Below are 23,439 nucleotides of genomic sequence, written 5' to 3'. Positions count from 1 at the left end.
TCTAGAGAGACACATACTCGGCCGTAACTCGTTCTTTTTGAGCCCCATTTACACTTTGGTTAAGCCATCCCATATAAAACAAGCCAAGTGTAAATGCACCCGAGAAGCACTGATCAATACAATTGCTCAAACTATCTCAGAAGGAGGTCTAAAGATGGATTCTGGCCAGATGTTGAAAAGGTGTAAATGCATCAGTCTCTCCAAGGTGTGGATCTTTACTCCTCCCTGGTGTAGCTTTGTACTGTAAGTGGCTTGAACAGATAACCACTCACAGTGTCCCCAGCTGAAGTTATACTCAAATTATTTCTCTCTCTCTCAGACTATTGAACCGCTTGTCTGCAAAGTGAATTCTTCTTCTTGCGTCAAGCATCAACTCCATTGTGCGGGGACAAGTTAGCCTTGTTGAATTGTATTTTATAGACGCACACATGTTACGTATTTTTAAACAGCTGATGACACCAACACAGCTACTTTGGCAAAGTTTGGTTTCGGTTGGTTGGAACTATGTAAGGAATAAATGAAGGCACATGAGCTAATAGACAAAGGTGACATGAGTGTCGTATATTTTACAAGAAACAGAATGAATGGCAGAACGAAGTCATTCAAGCTTGTGGCCTGATTCACGACAGGATTTTGTTGCTTTTGCGTCCACTAAACCTGTGCAAATAGATCACATTTATTTTTACACATAGCAAAAGGCATCAAATTCACAAACACCAGCTCTAGCAGACAAGCACAGGTTGATCGTTTTGTTGTAGAACATGTTTTAAACATCTTTAAACATGTTTTAATTCTGCTGTGAAAACGGCTTTTTTGCCTGTCTGGTGTTCCTGGAGCCACCCTGAAGCAAACACTTGAAGAACTGCAGGATTTTGCACGTCTGCATGGACTCCATTTTTTAAGACTGGAAGTTGCCGGTAGATTCATCCTCTGAATATCATTTCCACATTGTGCTACATATATGAATAAGGCTGGGTTCACACTGCAGCCAGAAGTTACCTGAATCTGATTTTTCTCTCTTCTATGTGACTCAGATTCACTTTTAGAAAACGTTTGTGTTTGGATTCAGGCCACTTTTAGAAAACAATGTGAACAGCCAAAACCAAACTGAGCTAAGGCTTAGATCTTCAGAACGGGCAGATAGTGTGAGCGACTGATGTGAAATTTTTGGTGCTATTTGCAGCCGTAATTAATTCTTAGTGAATCTCTCAATCAGCCTTTCTGGGAGTCTTACTGGGAAAAGCTTTCAATCAAAGGTAGAAACAGAGAAAAGGGAAAGCACAGAGACGGACTATTTTCTCTCAATGCAATAGCAATTCTGTGCTAACTTGAATTTAAAGAGAAATACAGGTTTCTAATACAAGAGTCGGGTAATAACTTAGTGGTTCCAAATATACAGATGAGACAGATGGTATGTTTGGAGGAAGCTCCAAGGCTTTATTATATCATAGTCATGAATGTTATTTGATAAACTGCTCTGGCAACAGTTGCTAAAAGCACTTGTAGCCTCTGGTAGAAAGTGAACACATACACGAGTTTGGAAATCGTTGGGTTACTAGCTTGTAGAGAAAAACAGCATCATCTGTGTAAAAAATGTTATTGTCCCACCCTCCCCCCAAAACAACAACGTATCAACTGCTAACACTATGACAACATATCGTTGTGTGTTCATTGCCCATGTATCGATGCAGATGTTACAGCATCTATATGGCTGCAAAGCTGTGCTGACAGTTTGAAAGATAATTGGCCTCCAGTATGGTGCAGATACATGTAGTTACTGCTCTGGGATTAAAAGGTTTGAATATGTATCTGTGATCTCTGAAGACACGAAGTGACGTGTTTTAAGTTGTTCTTTTGAACAACAAAGAACAGCTGTAGTGTCATCATCCAAAATCAATATCAGCATACGTATCGTATCATGACGTCTGTATTGTGGTAAGTAGGTTAAGGATAAGGATAAACTTTATTGATTGTGGTATTTATCGGGTTGTTGTGGGAAATACCCAGCCCGAGTGTAAAGTCAACCATCTCACTATTTCCACACTAATAAGTGGAAGGCATGCTTCAAGTTTAATATTCAATTCTCCTCCTATTCCTAGTCCTGTAAAGTGACTTGAGGAGACAGCAGTAAGTGACTTACTGCTCATGCTAAATATCTAAAAAAGACAGATAGGGGGGATATAGAGCAGGGCTTGTCAAACTTTACTTTCAAATATTTCCCATAAAGATGTCACCTTTTTCCTTTGCTGGCTATCACAGCTTTACTTTGTCAAGCATTTGATTTGAGACTCCCAGGGAGGGATCCTGTGCACCAGCAGTACCACAGTTTGAGAATGAATGATATAGAGTGAGTCGAGGAAAAGAGAGCAGGGAGGATGTTGAACGTATGGAGAGAGAGAGGGACGGATGAAGGCCGGAGGAGATGGAGATAATAGGTCTCATTATGAATGGAAGCAATCTGAGTTCATTTCACTGTAGAGCAAATATTTGGCAATTAGTTAAATTTCATTGTTTTTCTCCCCCACTTGGACCGCCGCTCCTTCCCTCCATTGCCGTTCCAACTCTCTCTACTATAAAGTGCCTGTGTGTGTAGTCATTAGTGTCGAAGCCGAGAGTGGAGCTGGAGAGACATCTGCTGGTGAAACATAGAAACATCAAACACGTTAGGAGGTTGAATGACATGAAAAGAGAGATACATTGGAAGAGAGCGCACCACCTTCAATCAGAGCTTTTATCTCACCCCCCTCCCCCTCCCCCCTTTTTTCCTCACTTTGCTGTACAACCAGAAAAAAAGAGGACCTCATGTGTTTTTTGTGTTTCCAGCTTGGTTAATAGGAAATATGACAAAATAAGTCATCCAAAGTGCTAAGTAATAAAAACATGGATCTCATTATTTACTGCATGGTGAGGGACTAATTCATATTGAAGCTGTTCTAAGTTTAAAAGTGTATTTATAGAGCATCATTCCTAAAAATGTCACTTCAGTTTGCTTTACAGAGCTAAAGATTGAGATATTAAAACGATGATGAAGATTCAAATGAGCGACCTTGAGAAAGAATCAGACACAACAATATGAAAGATATTTAAATAAATTCTAGAAAAAGATTCGAAGAAATCTGACATTAAGCAAAAAATATCTCATTAAACAGACAAGTGATTCAAATAGCCCCAGATTGGATTGATTTATATGACAGTATCTGTTTGATGTGCCTTACCGCGTTATCTCTGAAGTCCCTGACTACAGAGTCTTATCTATACTGCTCTGCTTTATCCAAACGGATTCTGTAGATCGACTCCAGAACGTCCTACCGAGGATTTAGGCTCACAGTTTGCTTAGCCGTCAGTAATTTTCATTTGGATGTTTAACAACTAAAAGAGCCAACAAAGGGGTTCAATAAAAAATGATGCCGATGTGATTTAGAAAAACAAAAAAAAGGTCTGAGTAAAAAACTTGTAAAAATCCAACTCAAAGAAAGAGGGGAAAAAATGAATACTCACGATATTAAAACTCAGGATTAAGAAGAGGAAAACTGAATAATTTGTAAGAAAAAATAACATAAAAACCTGTTGGATATATATTTTTAATTATAACAAAGAAGGAGTATACAGCCGGAAAAAAAAGACCCAATAACATGAAGAAATGAATCAGGTTTTCTGACCTCTCAGCTACGTCACACATTCAGGCCGCCAGCACGACACATATTAGACTGAGGCAAATGTTTATGAAAAATGATCAGTCTCATGGGCGCTACCATGCCCTTTGTGCCCCCGTTTTTACCCAAGTGCCAGGTTCTACCCAGAAACAACTGAACAAAGGCAGGGAAAAAAAGAGTCCTTGACAAACACTTTGGAGAATAAATTCAACCAGGCGACTAAAGAGGCAACTGTCAAATGATTGAATCATTAAGTGATTCATGGATTTTCTGTAACATAGGGCTTTTCTTCAGTGAACCAGAATTTCAACAATAAAACAGTTTCAGGGCTCCAATTATTCAAACAATGGCAGAGGCTCAGAGGCTTATGTATATATTGTGTGCCTAATTCTTAAAACTATGGAAGTGTATTGAACTCATTTTTTTGGGGGGGGGGGATTCTGCCTGTTTTTTTTATTTTGTGTTACAGATCTCACAAGGAAAAAAGATCATGTAACAACCAGAAAAAGATCTGGTAATAACGAGAAAAGATCACGAAACAGATCTCGCTCTGCCGTCAGGTTGGCGATGAGGAGGCACGATACACTTCAGTGATTTTCAGAAAATGCCAGAAAGACTTTAGATGCCTGCACAAAGGCGACAAGCTATCATCGTACTCAAAGACAAAGTGCTAATGTTTCTAAATGCCTTAAACCAAGATGGAAATAAATCAGAATCAAATCAATAACCTTCATCATCGTTACTTTGGGCTCTTCCTCCCACCTCTGAATGCTGCAAAATTCATTAACCCTGACTATCTTTGTAGTCTTTGTAATGTGATCTTTAACTCTTAGTAACCAGGCAGAATGTCTGTGCTCATAATTACAACCAATTATCACAAAAAGTACATTTATACTTCATATAGGGGAAAAAAGGGGAAAAAATTGTGTGTTTGTGTGTGTGTCTGTTTGAGAAAAATGAAAAAGGGAGTTAGAGATAGTAATAGATTATATTTCCCATGGTGTCATTCACCAGCCATGTTCCATAAATCTCCCAAACACTCATATTGCCTATGATAGCACTATCATTCTCTTATACACACATACACCCACACACACACCATCTGACATCATGTCCAGTGTGTGTGTGTGTGTGTGTGTGTGTGTGTGTGTGTGTGTGTGTGTGTGTGTGTGTGTGTGTGTGTGTGTGTGTGTGTGTGTGTGTGTGTGTGTGTGTGTGTGTGTGTGTGTGTCTGAAATCTGAAATGCTGACGTGAGGTCATCTGTCTCTCTCAGTCAGAAAAGCACACTTTGTATCGCGGCTGACTTTGTGTGTTTCTTCTGACTTGTGATCTGCAGGTTTGTTTCTGTAGTTCTCCAGGATGGGTGTAAGGTGGTCTTTGATAAGTGTAAGGTGGTCTTTGATAAGTGTAAGGGGGTCTTTGATAAGTGTAAGGTGGTCTTTGATAAGTGTAAGGTGGTCTTTGATAAGTGTAAGGTGGTCTTTGATAAGTGTAAGGTGGTCTTTGATAAGTGTAAGGTGGTCTTTGATAAGTGTAAGGGGGTCTTTGATAAGTGTAAGGTGGTCTTTGATAAGTGTAAGGTGGTCTTTGATAAGTGTAAGGTGGTCTTTGATGGATGTAAGGTGGTCTTTGATAAGTGTAAGGTGGTCTTTGATAAGTGTAAGGTGGTCTTTGATAAGTGTAAGGTGGTCTTTGATAAGTGTAAGGGGGTCTTTGATAAGTGTAAGGTGGTCTTTGATGGATGTAAGGTGGTCTTTGATAAGTGTAAGGTGGTCTTTGATAAGTGTAAGGGGGTCTTTGATAAGTGTAAGGTGGTCTTTGATAAGTGTAAGGTGGTCTTTGATAAGTGTAAGGTGGTCTTTGATGGATGTAAGGTGGTCTTTGATGGATGTAAGGTGGTCTTTGATAAGTGTAAGGTGGTCTTTGATAAGTGTAAGGTGGTCTTTGATAAGTGTAAGGTGGTCTTTGATGGATGTAAGGTGGTCTTTGATGGATGTAAGGTGGTCTTTGATAAGTGTAAGGTGGTCTTTGATAAGTGTAAGGTGGTCTTTGATGGATGTAAGGTGGTCTTTGATAAGTGTAAGGTGGTCTTTGATAAGTGTAAGGTGGTCTTTGATAAGTGTAAGGTGGTCTTTGATAAGTGTAAGGTGGTCTTTGATAAGTGTAAGGTGGTCTTTGATAAGTGTAAGGTGGTCTTTGATGGATGTAAGGTGGTCTTTGATGGATGTAAGGTGGTCTTTGATAAGTGTAAGGTGGTCTTTGATAAGTGTAAGGTGGTCTTTGATAAGTGTAAGGTGGTCTTTGATAAGACAAATGAGCCTCATGTGGCAAACTAATCATTTGATCCTCTTGCATTTATACTTTTCTTTTTTGTGCTAAAAACGTTTTTTGAAAACACATCCAAAACAGGAAACAGTCTCCATAATGTATGAGTGTATGAGTGTATGTTTCCCCGAATGACAACTTGTTACTGGTTCCTTAATGCTGAGGGCAGACAACACAATATTGTCTGTCACCATGGTTATGATGTCAGATTAGACGATCAGCCCTGAATGTGAATGTGAGTTGACCGACGGACATGACAGACTCCACGGTGGTCCCCGGACTAATCACCACGGCCGACATGATGGCGTTGGAAACGAGGGGGGCGGGGCTAGAAGGCACCTTAAAAGAAGACTCTAAACAACGACCAGAAAATGGTTTCTTCCAGAGCTCGACAAACTTTTCCTCTGACCTATAGTTCAATCTCCGGCCACCAACTTCATTTTGTCCGTTTACGCTCGTTAATACTGCAGAGTGCTCTTTGCTCTCGTTGGTCTCTAACATGTCGAAGAAGGCAGAAAGAAAAATAAAACCTGCTCGTCTTTCTGTCAGGATGTAATGAGGCCTTGATTGTCCGTCACGATGACGCACTGCACAGGATGAAACGATCAATGCTCGGGGCTGACAGATCATTGTAGCCTTCCATCTGCTGCAAACATGCAGTCTGACCACAGTTTACTGTAAGGGGGCTGAGACACATCCACAATTCTACCCTGTGAGACAAATAAAACACCTCAAAAAGTCAAAACCATGGAGTGGGATTTTAACAAGCCATGCAAAGAACTTCACGATTTCACTAAAATCAACTCAAAAATTAATGTTTTAATGTCATTTTATTTTGTATAGTCCTTTTTATGAGGAGTTAAGAACACCTCTGATAAATGAAATGTTTTGGAGCTCTGATGACGACAGGATAGGTTGTTGATTTGAGTATTTATAAGTCGGCCATGTTTGTCTCTAAAGCCTGGAGGTAACGTCAGGAGGCTTTGTTTCGTTCATGTTATTAAGTGTGGACTTTTGGCCTTTGCTCTCTTTGTATCAATGATGATGAACGCCTGTTTTGGACTGGGCTTATTGTTTATGTGCTTTAACGCTGAAAACTAATCAAACATGATACACGTTTGCTCTCCCTTGAGTCTGAACTTGTTTGAATGTTACATACTTTATGAATCCCTGAGGGACGTTCTGCTTATTGAGAGACGAGCTTCTCTCACACATAGATGCAAATTACACTCAAACACAAACAGGACCTGCGGACATGAGTCAGTGCTGCTACTCAGGGAGCACTCCAGAGTGGGGTTTGTGCATTGCTCAAGGGCATCTTGGCAGTAATCGAGAGGTGCTCTGGCTGCTCTTGAGCTACCAGACCAACTTTTGAACCTGGACCGTCCAGTTCCCAACCCAAGTCCGTACAGACTGAACAACTGCTGCCCACAAATGAAGGTCCTATATATTCAGGGTTGTGTATTCCAGATTAAAACCCTAAAATACACAGTCTGTCATACAGTGACCAAAGTCTGAAACACTGTTGAATGTACGTTGTAACTTTTTTTCTTTTTCAGCCATTAGTGACTTTTTAATCTTTAACTGTATGGATCTAATCCTTTATTTATCTAGACATGTATCGTCTCGAGCTGGCCGGTGGTCTGGGGGTCATATTGCTGCTTCTGGGAGTCCTGACTGCACTGTACAAGTGTTACAACATGGAGATCATGCTCTGCTACAGGAGGCACTTTGGAAGTGATGAAACTGAAGACGGTAAGTCAGTTTGCTCAGGTCATCAAATAACACTTCAGATGTGTCTGTAGAAAAAGAGCTTTTATCAGCACCTATCTATCAGACTACTACATGCACCCACCAAGTTACAGAGGGAAGGACAACAAAGTGACACTTAAATGGTGAAAGGATTTGATCTTTATTGGGTTTCAGGAGTTAAATAGGAAATGTCATCAAACCTTTTCATGGTTTATTTCAGGTTATATCACTCAGACTGATGGTGTGTGGCTTCAAACGAGTTCCCTACAGGCTCTCTCTTGTTTTTTAGTACCCAAGCACATTTTGGATCAGAACACCGCTCTATGTAAAGTGCTAATCCAGACTCTCAGGGCACTTCTTCATATTCATTAAAGTTCACATGTGATGCAAAATACACTTCACCATGTTTTACAAAAAAAATGTACGTGCCACTGGTCTGTTTATAAAACCCCCAGTGATGAGAAAAGTCCATCCTCTACATCTCTTGCATGCTCCACTTTTCAGAAAATGTGTGCTCAAACAGACCGTTTGGAAATGTTCCCTTTCATGACATCACAAAGGGCAGTAACCCCTCCCCTAGGTGGGTGACACTCTCACAGCTAGGTGTTTGTTCTGCCTTCTCACCGTAAACAATAGGACATGGAGCGTGAAAGAGCAAGCCACCCGAGCCCTTCCAGAGAGGGGGCGTGTTCAGACACAGCTCATTTACATTTAAAGCTACAGACACAGAAACAGCCTGTTCTGAGCAGGGCTGAAATAGAGGGGTTTATAGACATGATCAAATACAGGATCAGAGTGGATTTACAAAAAGACACTTCACACATGTTTTGGGGAGCTCTGACACTTATTGAAACTGGTTGTAGAGGAGGAGAAGATGTGACCTTTAATTGCTTTGTAATAAAAAAAATTTAAAAAAAAACCAGTTGTTGAGTAATAGTGCTTATACACACTTTTAATGTCTAGTCATATTATTTTCTTAATTATAACAAATTAAACTGCTTAAATGTTGTAGTATATTACTGTGTTTTACAAATTTCAGCATCATGGACATTGAACCACACCATTAAAGTTTACTAAGCTCTTTCATCCAAGATAATGTTTAAATAAGTTTCTTCTGGGAATATTCTGTCAGCAGCTCAGTCAAATTAGGTCTGACGATTTTCTTCTTGTACAGTTGTGCTCTTAAATGAAACATTCCACCAGTGACTTGACCTAATTTCACAAGTATCAAGCACTAACAACATAACATTAATTAAAACATATATTCACTATTCTATTCATGATGAAACATGGAAAGTTTTTCTTTTTTTTGTCAAATGAATTATGTTGTAGACATCAATATACAACCTAGCTTTAATTCAATACCTTTTAGTATCTGTGTCTGTGCTGCCAAATTCTCTAAAATATGCCCTTTTTGCCGTTAAGTTGTTATCAGTCACAAACTTTGCGTAGGAGGTCACATGCACCAGTTTCAGGACCTGTTTTGTGGCTACACAATGTTTGTTAAATTTGACTCCTTGCCTGTGCATTATTGACCCTACTCACTCCACATGGTGCATTGTGTCTTTATTCACAGATAATAAGGAGTATGATGCCTATCTGTCCTACACTAAAGTGGACCTGGACTCTTTGGGCAGGTGAGTTTCTCATAAACACATCTAGTTGTATTAAACATTGTTTCAGGTAACAATCGAGATTCTCAGACGCTCCATCATGACTTTGAGCACCATGAAAAGGGCCTAACCTCGGTCCAAGACATGAGAGAAGAAATACAAAATTTGATATAACAAAACAAAAAACAGTTTGGGAAAACACTTAATATACATTTCTGATAGTGATATAAGAAATTTGACCTCAGCCTAAACATCTAGCTCTGGAAAAATGTAAAGTCCTTTTCCAAGTGTTCCTTCAGTCAGCATCTCTGCGCCAGATCACACCTACACGTTCACATGCTGCTGGCAGAGGTTGCTACTGTATCATAATCATTTATACACACATACATATATACATCTGTGTATATATATATATATATATATATATATGTATATATGTATGAGAATATATATAAGGATTTGGAGAAATGGTGTATATACTTAGACAAAATTGTACTTTTTAATCAAACACAAACCTGTCTTTTCTGTGGTTTCTTTATTTTAGAGCATGCATAAATTTGTATTTTAGTTGCGTATTGTTATTGTTTCTCCCCACCTCAAGTTGGAAAAGAGCACAGTGCTATTTGTGAAAAAAGTTAAATATGTTCTGACTTTTCTAACGTAAACATTAAAGAAAAAAACATGTGTTTGGATGATAAAAACCTAGTTTTAGCCTCATCTTTTTCTGTCAACATGTAAATAAATAAACAGGCGGTAAACATGTAAACATGAAGCAACTTTTATCTTTCACAGGTGTAACCAGTGTTTACTCTTCCTTCTTTATCGAAATTGATTACAAATTTGGAAGCGTGATTGTCTTTCCTTTCCTGGCAGGACGAGCAGCGACGAGGAAACATTTGCTTTGGAGATTCTGCCAGACGTTTTGGAAAAGCATTACGGATACAAGCTGTTTCTCCCAGACAGAGATCTTATACCCAGCAGTAGTAAGTATACATGGCTGACACACACTTCATCACTCTGTCCATAAGAATGGAAGAGTGTGTGTGTGTGTGTGTGTGTGTGTGATTTCAGGTGTACATCCCATGTATGCAAAAACTACGACATACTAAGATAGACAATAACAACACTTTATCTCATGCTATTTTTGTCAATGGATTTCGAAACATATTTGGTTGATGTCTTTTCCACCTGAGCTCATGTCTGGATTTCAATAGACATACATCAAACTGTAAACACACACTGACACAAACACACAGCATTCGTCATCATTTCTGGGCCCACATGTCATTCTCTCAACCAGGTAGAGGAGTACATGTGCTGCTCTTGCCTGGTTCACCAAGAGAAGAATTAATGGGGCCCTATGAGGCCCTTTTTGGGGTTCATTTTTCAAATTTTTGTGCATACTAAAATGTGTTTACAATCACTAATGTTTGAAAAGTGTCTGTTTGTTAATGTACTGCCGCACCATGCGGGCTCTCTCATCTGCCTGTATTTGTAAAGCTCAGACTCCCCAATGAAGAGAAAAACAAAAGAAAAAAAGGTTACCCACGTATGCCCGGTCTGATCTGATTGGTCGGCCAATCTGCTCTCTCATAATTAGTCAGTCATTCAGCTTTGCTCTAAGATATGTCCCGCCCCTTTTACCGTATTGGGAATGCTACAGTCAGTCCGAGGGGAGCTTGTGCTTGCTACAACGAGCCAATGGGCTTGGATCAGTGACATCCTTGTCTTGTGATGTCACAATACACATTTTCAACGAGGGGGGGCTAGGGCCCGAGCGTTTCACGTGGCTACTGCTAACAGGAGGACGTAGGAGAAGCCTAAATGTCCACAAGACACCTGAAAAACACAGTATAAAACCAGAAGAACCAGAATATGGGACCTTTAAATACACATCCTGCTATGTCACTATTGTTTTCCTACATTTATTAGCATTTTTAATTCATCGTCATTTTCACTTCACAACACTGCGCTAGGGTCTAATTTAGGTGTGTAGGCCCACCTCTGGAAAAGCTTGACTCAGATCGGTATAGGATGAAGGTCATGTGTTTCATAAAACAGTTTACAAGTAGTTATCGATCACAAACACAGTGACACATTCTTACACATGCATTATGAGTGCATAATGTGTAAGCATATACAAACCAATAAACTGATCAAATCAGGATTTGTAAATAGAGGGTTTGAATGTTTTTATTGTAGACAGTCTGATAAAGCAGAAACAATCTCTCATCAAACACAATCCAGGGATTGTAACCTTGTCTTGGGCCTCCAGCCGTCTGCTGCCCGTGGCATTATCTTTTGCGACTGCCAACTGCAGTAAGAGGGACAGACCTTACGTAATAACAGCATGCTGACAAAGCTTGTCACAGTACCGTGTCTGGGGAGTGAAAAACTAAATGACAACGTGTGACACAATTTTACAAAGCTGGAGACAAACTAAAACATTTTAAAACATTTTTACATTTAGGTGAATTACAAAAGCACAACAGTTTCACAGAGAACAAAGCAAATTAACATTTTAGAAAACAAGTGAAGAAGAAGAAGGTCCCGACCAATGTGGGATTTGTCTGGCATGATACCAATATTGATAATGGGGAGAGGAAAATAATCCAGAAGTGATATGAGCCGCTATCCTTGTTTGATGTGTGGAGATTTTTGTCTCTGAAACATTTTACCATTTGTGGACTTTTGATGTGGAAATATCTAAACCCATTTAAAATGGAAGATAATTGTCTGTGGTACAATTGATAAGGTGAAGTGTCGCAGGTGACTTTATAACATATTCAGTTCTTTCTAAGTCCCCTGGTAGATTCAACCCTCTTAATAATGCACAGTATAAAACAATGAGCTACTTCGGTACTTTAGCCTTTTATTACCTAACTCCTTTCACATTTGAGAAACATCCTGTTCAAGAATGTCGCTGCAGAAATATCGTCTCAGTGAATCAGTTAACATTTTCTTAAAAAAACCCACATTATTAAATATATTTAAATAAGGTTAAATATGGATTGTTGCCCTACATAGTCTGCCCTTAGCCAAATATATGCCTCTTTCCAACACACACAGTGCAATGTGCATCCTGAAGCAGATGACAAGAGACTGCATGCCCTAAAAACATCCAAAGAACAAATGTGCATAACTTCAGACATACTCTGTCAAATCTGCATATAAACTAAAGGTTACATCTTGTGAACAAGAGAATCACAGAGACGCTGTGATGACTTTTTAATGCTCACCGGAGAACCACGGTGATGTGACCCAAAATACACCATACAATTATCCACTCCATTAGCCCTCCGACATTATCCAGACAGAGACAAATAAACAATGGGGAGAGAAAGACGTGCAGACTGGGTCATTGGTTTGTGTAATTTCATTATCATATCATTCATTTATTTGCATAATCTTCAAAAAAATGTATGATGGGAAGAGGAGGTGAAGGGCAAGAGAGAAGTGTAAGTAGAACAAAGAAAGGGTGAAAAAAATGAGAAAGAAAACCTGGAGAATGGGGAGGAAGCGACATTCGGGATGTTCTGTACTTTTTGCTCCCCTCAAATTGAGCATGAAATTGCAATGTGTTGCTGGAGAGTCTGTCATTTATTAAGTCTGCAAGTGAAGAAATGATGTGTGTGTGTGTGTGTGTTGGGGGGGGGGGGGGGGGGTAGAGAAAGAGAGTATTTCCAGAACACAGACATTTTCGTTAACTTCAAACTTGAAAAATAATGAGCAGTATGAGTGATGCTTGCTCCAAAAAGAACATGAATCCCACTAAAATGTAGAAATGGATAAGTTTGGGAAATAAGGTTCACAGTGAGCTTTAAAATGAAAGGAACAAAACGCCGCTGTTGTTGATGTTTACTCTGAGCATGTGCGTCACTCACATGTCAAGATCCACATCTGAAGTTGTTCATTTTTTCCTTCTAATATTTCCTGTTTTCATTTCTGCCACGTCAGATCCTTCACTTCCTGTCCTCATGTGTTTGACAGTCTGTGTCACCCTTCCCTGATTGTCTATATCTGCATCTCAATATCTCCCATCACCTTTAACATTAAGTCTGTATCCCTCCGTCCTGTTCCTTTTTTTTTTCTTTTTTTTATCTTCGCTGTTTTGGGGATTTTGATTCTTCCTGATGCCTTCTGATTTTGTCTGCTGATCTTGCTGGTCTACTTTTTGCAAGTTACTTTTTCTTAACCTTTAGGCTGGGTGTACTGTCATGCTTGTGAGTCTTATGGTGTTTTTCTTATTCTTACAAACACGTACATGCACTGATCCAATGTGGACTGTCCCACAAATGCATAAATAGACGTATAAATCCGAACACATATCTGTAATAGTTGGGCTTGACATTAGAGGAACATGCGGCGTTTAAAGAAGCTCTCAGTGTTTTGACTCAGTCACTTTTCTAATCTGTACTGAACAAAGTTAAACACTGAGGTAATCATTAATGTGTGTGCCCGGGGGAAATTCTGTACATGATAGAGCTATTAGGTAATTCCTGGGAGTCCGTACTTTTACATCAGTCCTGGCTGTGAATGGAGACATGGGATGGGATATCCACAACGCTGATAGGAAGTCAGACATGGAAACACACAGAGCACCCGGTCAATTTTGATATAAAACACTGCATATGGACTCACGATCGTATGCTCCTCAGTTTATCAACGTAACGTCAAGACAGGCACCAAACCATCATCAGAAAGACAAAGAGACATGTTTGTATTTGTTCTCTTTAATCCCGCGTGATCTTGGAGTTCTCCTGTGATGTGTGTACAGCTGATCATGGGTGTGCTTCGCTGACGTTCCAGAAACAGATCCAGAGTGAATGGCCGCATGACACAACTCCATGAGAGCCTGTCTGTTCATTGATAATGAGCTTCATTTCCTGTTTTACTGTCCCATCTATGATGACATCAGGGATTTACTTTTTAGAAAAATGTCTTCCATTAATGTTTCTTTCTTTCTGGTTTGATGGTGATGAAAAACTTAAGCTGTGCTTTAGAAGAGGAGCCTTTTATGTAGCAGATTTTATCGACAAAGCCTGGGGGGAAGACTAAACAGAATATCTTTATTGAAGACTCAGCTGTAGAATGAGCAGCTTTGTAATGTTGTCAATTGTTGAACCTTTGCGACTGTATTTCTGGTTTCTTATCACCAGTTGGCACTTTGGGTGACATGTAAATAAATTACAGTCAAAGAATCCACACTTAGGGAATACAATGCACAAATGCAAGCAAAGCTTTCATTCATGTACTCATTTTGTTCAGTGCACTGCTCTGTGTTCATATTTGTGAATCTGTGTACACATCTGTGGATCTATTTAAGCATTTATACAGGAAAATCACCTTTGTATCTTTAAAACATTTATTGCAGCTGAACACGGTTTGTGTTTAGCGTGGTGCTGGTGATGATGGGGCAGAGAGTGAGCGGCTATCTTACAGCTTAAATAGACGGCTAATTATGAGGCGGGGAACGTCAGGTGACTGTTAAGAATGAAGTGTGTTAAGTGTGAAATCAGTGCAGCTCAAGTTGACTGCCTGAACGAGCTTCTATGCATCGCCTCATTTGTGAATCTTTTATACGGTTCCATACCACAACAAAAAGCATTTCAAACACATATTTGGCTCTTTATTATATTTTCTTGACATGCAGTGGCTCCTTCATACATTTGATCCTTTTTCATACATCAGCTGCACTTTTAACCCCGTGAAGCACACGGTTTTCCTCTTGAAGTTCGAGGGAAAAGCTGCTGATTGAGGCCAAAGTAAGTGTGTGTCCCACTAAGAAAACTCCTGCACAAGCATTTCTGCCACTCTGCTTTACACACCTGTCAATCAAAGGAGTCATTTATGAACAAAGCGTGGTGATGGATGCTGACAGGAAATAGAAAAACAGATACTACAGAGGGAGGCGTCTAAACACATAAGAATGTCCCTTTGTAGCTAATCCTCCTGTCATCAGCATGTTCAAATCTCATATTTCTATCTTATTTGCATAATTATTATTATTATAATAGGGCTGCACAGTAGTGCAGTGATTAGCACTGTTGCATCACAGTGAGACGGTTCCGGTTCGAATCCCTGTCTGACTGGAGCCGCTCTGTGTGGAGTTTGCATGTTCTCCCTGTCCCTGCGTGGGTTCTCTCCGAGTACTCCGGCTTCCTCCCACAGTCCAAACACATGCTCCTTGGGTTAATTGGTGACTCTTAATTGCCTACAAGTGTGAACGTGAGTGTGGCTCCTTGTTTGTCTCTACATGTCAGCCCTGTGATTGACAGGTGAACAGTCCAGGGTGTACCCCGCCACCCGCCCAATGACTGCTGGGATTGGCTCCATGCATCCGGAACAGGAATATAGATAAAGGATGACTGGATGGATTATTATAATAATACATTCTGAATTTAAAAAAACCTTACTTTTGAAACTAGCATTAGAGCCATGTGAAAAAGCAGGCCGTGGTTCTGTTCTCGGGAAAAGCCCCACTTTGTTTCAGTATCCTTTCAGGGACCTCATGCTCATGACAATGTGACGCTGGTGTTCCAGAAGAATGTGTACTTTCATATCTGCCACAACACGACTAATCGGATATTTTGACAGTAAACACAATTGTTTCAAGCAGCTCACTCCACAGAGAGTTGAAGAGATTTTTTTTCTAGACGGAGGGGGCAGGATATTCGTTTTTACAAAAACCCGGCTATGTGTGGACAAGGCCTCAGTCAATCTGTGTTAAGGGACTCCACATGGAAGTATTTACTTGTTTGTGAAATCCCTTACGAAAGTTTCACTCCAGGTTCCTCATCTTCAGGCGGCAGCTGCTCTTTTGATATAACTGTAGACTAAACTGTATGACTTCGTTTTCATTTAGTCTTGTGTGTTTATGACTTTGTTCTCATAAATGTATGTGTGTATTCTCTGATCACAAAATGAAAAAAAAAGTCCCTTTAATGTGGCCCTGATACTCAAAATAAAAATAAACACGAGCATAGTTGTACATTGTAGAGGGACTTTTTACACAGATGTTTAATGAGGAGCTTCAAAGGTTAAGTGAAGGTCAATTATTCCCCTGGGGTTAGTGACAAAGGATGAAAGTAGGATGACCTGGTTAAAAAAGGATATTGGGGTTATGCGGGATGATTTGGCCTGTGGGTAATGCCAACGAAATAGCTTCAGTTTTAGAGCTGTTTATTTGCAGGACGTTGTGATTCATCCGCACCTTTTGTCTCCTTCAGGCAGGTGCTTAATGTGGATCATGATGGCATAACACAGAGTACTGTCCAGACCTTGTGGTTTTAGATCTCTTTTGTTATGAAATGGCAACAAACTAAGATTAAGATTGATTGGTTGTTGTAGAGGGATAGAGTTCGTATTGAGAGAATGTAATTAGCAAAGCAATCAGGGACGCTGTGCTCCCTTCATTGTTCATTAAACATTTTATAAGAGTTTATGTTTTAGCTTCGTGCGTCACCTTTTCTGTCTCTTCAGCCTGGCTCACACTGCAGAATAAGAGGGGCAAATATGAGGTCCAGTTCTTACTTCCAGATGATCACGGGGTCGCTCCCAATCAAGGCTCCTCTGAACCGATTATTATTTGTAATGTGAGTCGTATAAAGATCAAATATTTAAGTCCCCTATCTGCTCGGCGATTGTCGGGGATGTCTGGATTACTTCAAACATGTTTAATATTTAGAATTTAAAAATTAAAATGAAAGGGTCGTGTGTGACTACAATCACAGACAGACCAGAAAGGATAGTAAATTGAGCATAGGCATATGACAGTTACAATCTGACCACTGGCCTTTACTAAAGATACACAACATATGTCCGCTTTCCACATGTCTTTACCCAAATCTTGTTTATTGTTTTTTTTCCTCACTGCATAAAGCATGATAATTGCAAATTTAGCAAGTCCTCCTGCTAACCGATGGAGCCGGAGCAATTTGGGATTATTTGTCTTACCCAAGGACTCATGGGACATGTTGCTGCTGTCCGGAGATCGAACATCCAATCTTCCAACGACTCAACCACTGATCCACAGCCGCCTCTAACCCTAACCCTTAAAGAAATCGTGTGTGATGTACCAAGATTTTCACATCTTGAAGTGTGAGCATGCTTGAGATTATGGAGGAGAATATCTGTTTCTCATAAAGTGTGTGATGCTTATTAAAAAAGTCCTGCAGTGTGAGCCAGGCTTCAGCTTCAGCCTTTGCATGAATCATTTCCAGAATTAGCTTCCCAGCGTCTTTTGAGCTTTTCCTTATTGATCTGACCTTGTCTTTATGTCTGTCCCTCCCAGCCTACATCGAGGACTTGGCTCGCAGTGTGGAACAGAGCAGACGATTGATCATCGTTTTGACGCCAGAGTTTGTTGCCAAAAGAGGGTGGAGCATCTTCCAGATAGAGACACGCCTCCACTCTATGCTCGTCACTGGGGAGATCAAAGTAAGATTGGGGAGAGATTTGTGCAACGTGGCATCAACTACTCTGAAATATTCTCTTGAAACATCTCTCTCTTTTTGTCTGTGTGTGTCCAGGTGATCATGATCGAGTGTGCAGACTTAAAGAATGTCATGAACTATCAAGAAGTGGAAGCACTTAAACATACAATCAAGGTATGCAGTGAGAGGAGCAAAGAGTGTGATCTGAAGGTGTCATTGGACAGTAATGGAGAAACATTACAAGAATTGAATATTAATGTGATTGTCCTTCGTCAGGTTTTATCCATCATCAAGTGGAGGGGGGCTAAGAGCAATGAGTTGTCATCAAACTTCTGGAAACATGTCGTCTACGAGATGCCTGCCAAACGCAGAGAGACGTTGTCCAGACGTCAGGTAAATCGCCAAGAAGAGTAGTCCAAATGGTTAGCGCTGTTGCCTCACATCAAAGACGTTCCTGGTTCAAATGTCCATAGGACAGGCTTCTCCCCAGATACTCGGGCTTCCATCCACAGTCCAAAACATTATCTATTAAGTGTGTGAGTGTGACTGGTTGTCTGTCTCTACATGTCAGCCCTGTGATTGGCTGGTGACGAGTCCAGGCTGTACCCCACCTCTTGCCCAATGATAGATGGGATAGGCTCCTCCCCCCATGACCCTGAACGGGAAGAGCGGCATAGATAATGGATGGATGGAAGAGTAAATGGAGTTTTGACAATTTCAACTGTAAAATAACAAAACATATATAAAATCACTTAAAAGGAACAGTGAGGGCTCATTAGTTTGAAGAAACCAATTAATCTAAGACAGAATAAATTGTGCTTGTTTCAAATTTATTCTAATCTATTTATATGACTCTGGCCAATTTTTTGTACTCAAGCATTTGAACATGTGCACAGGAAAAGCTTATTTGTTATTTCATGATAACAGGTGATGGACTCTGGTGAACAGGGCCTCTTTGGTGACCTGCAGACTACCGTGTCCACCATTGCAATGACAACCACCTCTGCATCATTGGCGCCTCAAAATGACAGTCGGCATGGACATCATCAGGTCAGCTATTGCATGTGCTGCACATTACTACACACAGATGTTGCTCCCTGAATTTATTGTTCATGAAACCAATGGTGTAAGCACATCCCCTCCTGCTGGATTTCTTAAAGAGCGTAGTGTGGGCCTTGTCGTGCAAACACATGCAGAAACATGTTTAACAATAACAATAACATTTATACATTCATAGGTCGGGCGACAAAGGTCATGTGATTTGGTCAACTTAAAAAGGAACTAAGTTATTGAAAAATAACCTTTTTTGATCATTTTCTCTCTCAGTGTTGCGGTTTTCTTAATTCTTAACTATTTTAGAACGGTTCTTATGCTTTGTGGTAGAAAGGAAGTATAATAAGTGTATAAATATTTAATACTTTTCTTTTAAGCTGATTATTAAGATCAATTAAAAAAGTATTTAATTTGACCTCAGAAATTTCACATCTGTCAAAAATTGACTGATTAAAAACATTCTTTTCGTGAAATAATAGTTAACAAAAAATATGGTTATTTTTTTTCTTATCATAGGTTGCCTTGGCGACAGAGATTCCTGACTACAACCAAATGACATTGCCACTAGGGGGCGGTCACACAGCCCAAATGCGGCATTTCTGCCGGAGCTACGAGTTCCAGCTTCCCACGCAGCCTCCCTCCATGTCGCCTCCTCTCCCACTTCCTTCGGCCGTACAGTTTTCAACTTTGGGCCCCGGTGGTCGTCACGTCTATTGCAACATCCCAATGACACTACTGAATGGACAGGTTGGGGAAAAGACAGGACAATTTCTTTGTATTGTTCAGTTGTTAGTTAGTTTCTAGCATCCAGCATCTACACAGTGTATCCTTTCCTTGAATTTTCTTTTGCTGTTAATGTGCATGTATTTGGAGTTTATACACTTTAAAAATGAACCCCCTCTTTTCTCCCCAGGAGTTCAGAGCAGTTCACTGGGGAACAAGAGGTCTGTTTGGATAAAAGAAAATTTAAAAAAGGAATAGTATCTTCATCTTATCAAATCTAAAATTTGTATTTATTGATTTTAACAGACTAGGAAATAGTCGACACATGTAGAATACATTTTGTAGGCATGGTTCATTTGATGCATGAAATAGTATTGTATAAACTTAAGAATGCAACCCCTGACTTCTCCCGTAAATTGTAGTTTTTTGCAAGGAGTTGTGGTGTAAAGGAGATTCCTGCCAATCACTGTTTTTCCTTCTATCTTCTACTAGGGACCTCAGAGCAGTACACTTGGGAAGAAGCCAGAAATCCATCTGAACAGCACCTTCGGACCTCTCACCAGCAGAGAACTAAGCTCTGACATCTGGTAGAAGAAAAGTTCCCTGGATGATCAGACTGGTTTACAGGCTCCTATTAAACTGGCTTTGGACATGTGGTAGAGTGGCTTACCGACAGGTTTTCATTGGATTTTTGGACAGTGTACAGCCTTGGTTGAGAGACTATTAGCAGACTGCCCGCACAATAGTTTTTGAGTCCCATCCTAAGTTGTGAACAAAGGACTGCTCTGAAAGACTTCAAACAACCTGGATTCACAGTGGTTGATTATACTAGCTGAAGGCCGACTGCTAGTATAGGACCTGCCAAATGGCTAGGAACGCATGATGTGTAAGATGTGTAGCCAGCACCCTTGAAGAGGAGCGCTACTTTACAACATCAGAGGTCAAAAGCAATGGACTACTGAAGAAAGCCTGTAAACAGGTATGGACCTGTGGATGTTTTGAACTTGATAGTCAATAAAGGTCCTCAATACCTCTGTGATGAGTACATGTCCACAGACAGGGGTTCACAGACTTGTCGACAAAGCATCAAGGTTGAAACTGGAGCACGCACAACAGCATCTGACAAGAACCAGAAGATTTTTTAGCTGTTTAGCTATTAGGATCTGTAAGTCCACTGAAAAACAGTAGGGTATTAAAGGGAAGGCAGTATATCTTCATACTTGCTAAGTTATGAAGAAATCAATCTAGGTGTTGACTCGGTGAATTGTCAGTCGACTTCAAGCAATGATTTTGGAATACCAGTCCACCTTAAATCAACTTGTCAACCTCTTTAATTACAACTTTTGGCTACTTGGTGTGGTCCTTAGATCTTAAATGATTGACAAAAAGAAAATAACTTATCAAGGCAGCAATTGCTTAGCTGAACTATTGGGAATGCAAAAAAAGCTGGTGTAATGGAAACATGTCTCGTTGTTCATACGAGTCGACTATAAGGCAACTTGTTTCTTGAAGTGGAGGGATGCCAAAAAGCTCCATGTGACCACCAACCAGAGTACTCATGACTTTGAAATCTAGTGAGTAGTTAATTCATCATCGGGTCAACTGGCCAAGAGGTGACCTGCTAATTTTTAGCATCAAGCTAAAAGCATAAAGGACTTGACTATTTCTATTTGCATGATCACCCATTTAGATTAAAAAGAATATTAAATAAATATAGATAAAAAAGTTAATGACACAACATTTCTCGCAACCTCTTTTAGTATGGAGGAGAATAAATGTGTTATGTTGATACTGTATTTTTTTTTCTTCTGTCCGGCCATAAAGTAATGAATAAAGCTGAAAAAGTGAAAAGGAGGTGACCCTCCAAATACTTTTAAGATATTTATTATATTTGTTTCAGCCTTCTTGATGGTTGGTAAGCATTATTGCCAGGCTTTGTTTTTAATGTTTGTCTGTTACAATAATCTCTGTACAGCTTCCATAACTTCTGCATAGACATATACATAACAGTGATTTGTTACCTACAGTTTCTGTTAACACCGTTATTATGTGTGTTGGACCCAGAGCCACGATTGCTTTTTTAGTTCCTCTTTTGAGTAGGTGGTGACGTGGAGTGATGGATGGATGGACGGAAGGATGTACTGTATGTATGGATGGAAGAATGAATAGATAGATGGATGGATGAGTGGATGAATGGATAAATAGATGAATAGAAGGTCAATGGATGTATGAATGGATAAATGGATGAATAGATGGATGGATGGACAGATGGATGAATAAATGGATGGATGGATGGATAGATGGACAGATGGATGGGCAGATGGATGGATGGATGGGCAGATGGAAGGATGGATGAATAGATAGATGGATGGATGAATAAATGGATGGATAGATGGACAGATGGATGGGCAGATGGATGGATGAATAGATGGATGGATGGATAGATAGATGGATGGATGGATGAATAGATGGATGGATGGTTGGATGGTCATAGCAGCAGACCCATGCTAGTGGCTAATGTTTTGAACATGTCATTCTGGATTCAAAACCACTATGAGTCATCAAAAGGGGGCTTCACTACTAAACATCGTTGGCCTCCAAGCTGAACCAGACCATTGTTAATTTTGAGCTTTAAGATACCAAGTCAATTACAATACTATTTAAGAAAGCCTATAATGTTTTTAATTTACACTAAAACTCTCTTTGTTTTATAAGAACCAATGAATCCTGGGTATAGCAGATTGTTTGATACAATAATTAATTATCTGAGTTGTTATATTCGATGGCAATATACAGTATTGTGGTTGTCTTTGGGTTTTTGCTAATTTCTTTGACTTTTCTTTGGATATATTGGTTGAATAATTTAACTAAAGAGCAAATAAAAGTTATATGAGTTTTTTGTACAATGTTGGGTCTGTCATATATGCAACCATTTTTTTCTTCCTCCTTTATATGCTTCTCTTCCACTGTCCCTTCGTCTGTTTTAATTCTTTGTAACATGATTAACCAAACTCTCCACAGGTGTTTCTTTCATTTCTTTAATAACCATCAAACTCATATGATCTGCCTCTACAGGACAAATACCATCAAGTCCTTCTAGAGAGGGGCATGTCCAGACACAGCTCATTTACATTTGAAGCAACAGACACAGAAACAGCCTGTTCTCAGTTGGGCTGAAATAGAGGGGTTTATAAACTTGATCAAATACAGGATCAGAGTGGATTTACAACAAGACACTCATCAGACATGTTTTGAAGAGCTCCGAGACTTAATGACAGTGGTTGAAGGGGAGGAGAATGCTTGACCTTTATGAATGTTGAGGAACTGTATCACTATGTGAAACATGCTTAATTAAAGATGAAATGTCAAGAGACTAATGGGATAGAGCTTTTAAACAACTCTGTTTACTCAAAATGAGATTACTTTAAATTAAGTATATGGAGCAAAGTGCTCTGCAGCTGTCACTAAACAGGTCAAACACAGCCAAGTCACAATTGTGTTCAGTTTTTAGATATTTATTCTTGGCTTTCAGTTAGCATTTCAGATGTTATGATACACACAATGTGTATGGAGTTTGGACCCAGACGTACAACGCAGAGACAAGGTAGGGTGATAACAAGGTTCTTTAACCTGGAAGCCACACCTGCTTCTGCTTGCTGATCGGGGAGGAGACAAAGGAGGAGCAGACAGACAAGGGGAAACAGACAACACACACAAGTGGGACTAACAGAACCAAATCGTGACATCAGATTTCCTTTGCTGACCTTGTTGAAGGTCTAAAGACTATCCCAAAAATGCAAAACCTTGCAAAAATGAGCGTATCAGCATAGTAGCCGAAGGAAATATGAAGAGTTAGAAATACTTAGTAACAGATGGCTTTGAAT

General features: G+C 39.8%; 1 protein-coding gene across 2 annotated transcripts in view; it reads left to right on the top strand.

Moving 5' to 3' along the window:
• The window catches only part of il1rapl2 (interleukin 1 receptor accessory protein-like 2), a 372,021-nt gene extending 350,937 nt beyond the window's left edge, over positions 1–21,084 (top strand). The window contains exons 10-19 of one of the 2 annotated variants that reach the window (XM_079353061.1): positions 7,594–7,734; positions 9,308–9,368; positions 10,218–10,327; positions 17,638–17,783; positions 17,876–17,953; positions 18,056–18,172; positions 18,707–18,829; positions 19,349–19,579; positions 19,746–19,776; positions 20,048–21,084. In XM_079353061.1, the coding sequence (XP_079209187.1) occupies positions 7,594–7,734; positions 9,308–9,368; positions 10,218–10,327; positions 17,638–17,783; positions 17,876–17,953; positions 18,056–18,172; positions 18,707–18,829; positions 19,349–19,579; positions 19,746–19,776; positions 20,048–20,136 (1,127 nt within the window). In that variant the 3' untranslated portion in view covers positions 20,137–21,084. The remainder of the gene's footprint in view (positions 1–7,593; positions 7,735–9,307; positions 9,369–10,217; positions 10,328–17,637; positions 17,784–17,875; positions 17,954–18,055; positions 18,173–18,706; positions 18,830–19,348; positions 19,580–19,745; positions 19,777–20,047) is intronic. The other variant, XM_079353062.1, reaches the window with a different exon arrangement.
• Positions 21,085–23,439: the final 2,355 nt, after the last annotated feature.

This window comes from Symphodus melops (genome assembly GCF_947650265.1).
Source record: "Symphodus melops genome assembly, chromosome: 9".
Taxonomy (NCBI): domain Eukaryota; kingdom Metazoa; phylum Chordata; class Actinopteri; order Labriformes; family Labridae; genus Symphodus; species Symphodus melops.
This window is presented reverse-complemented; position numbering and strand designations above follow the sequence as displayed.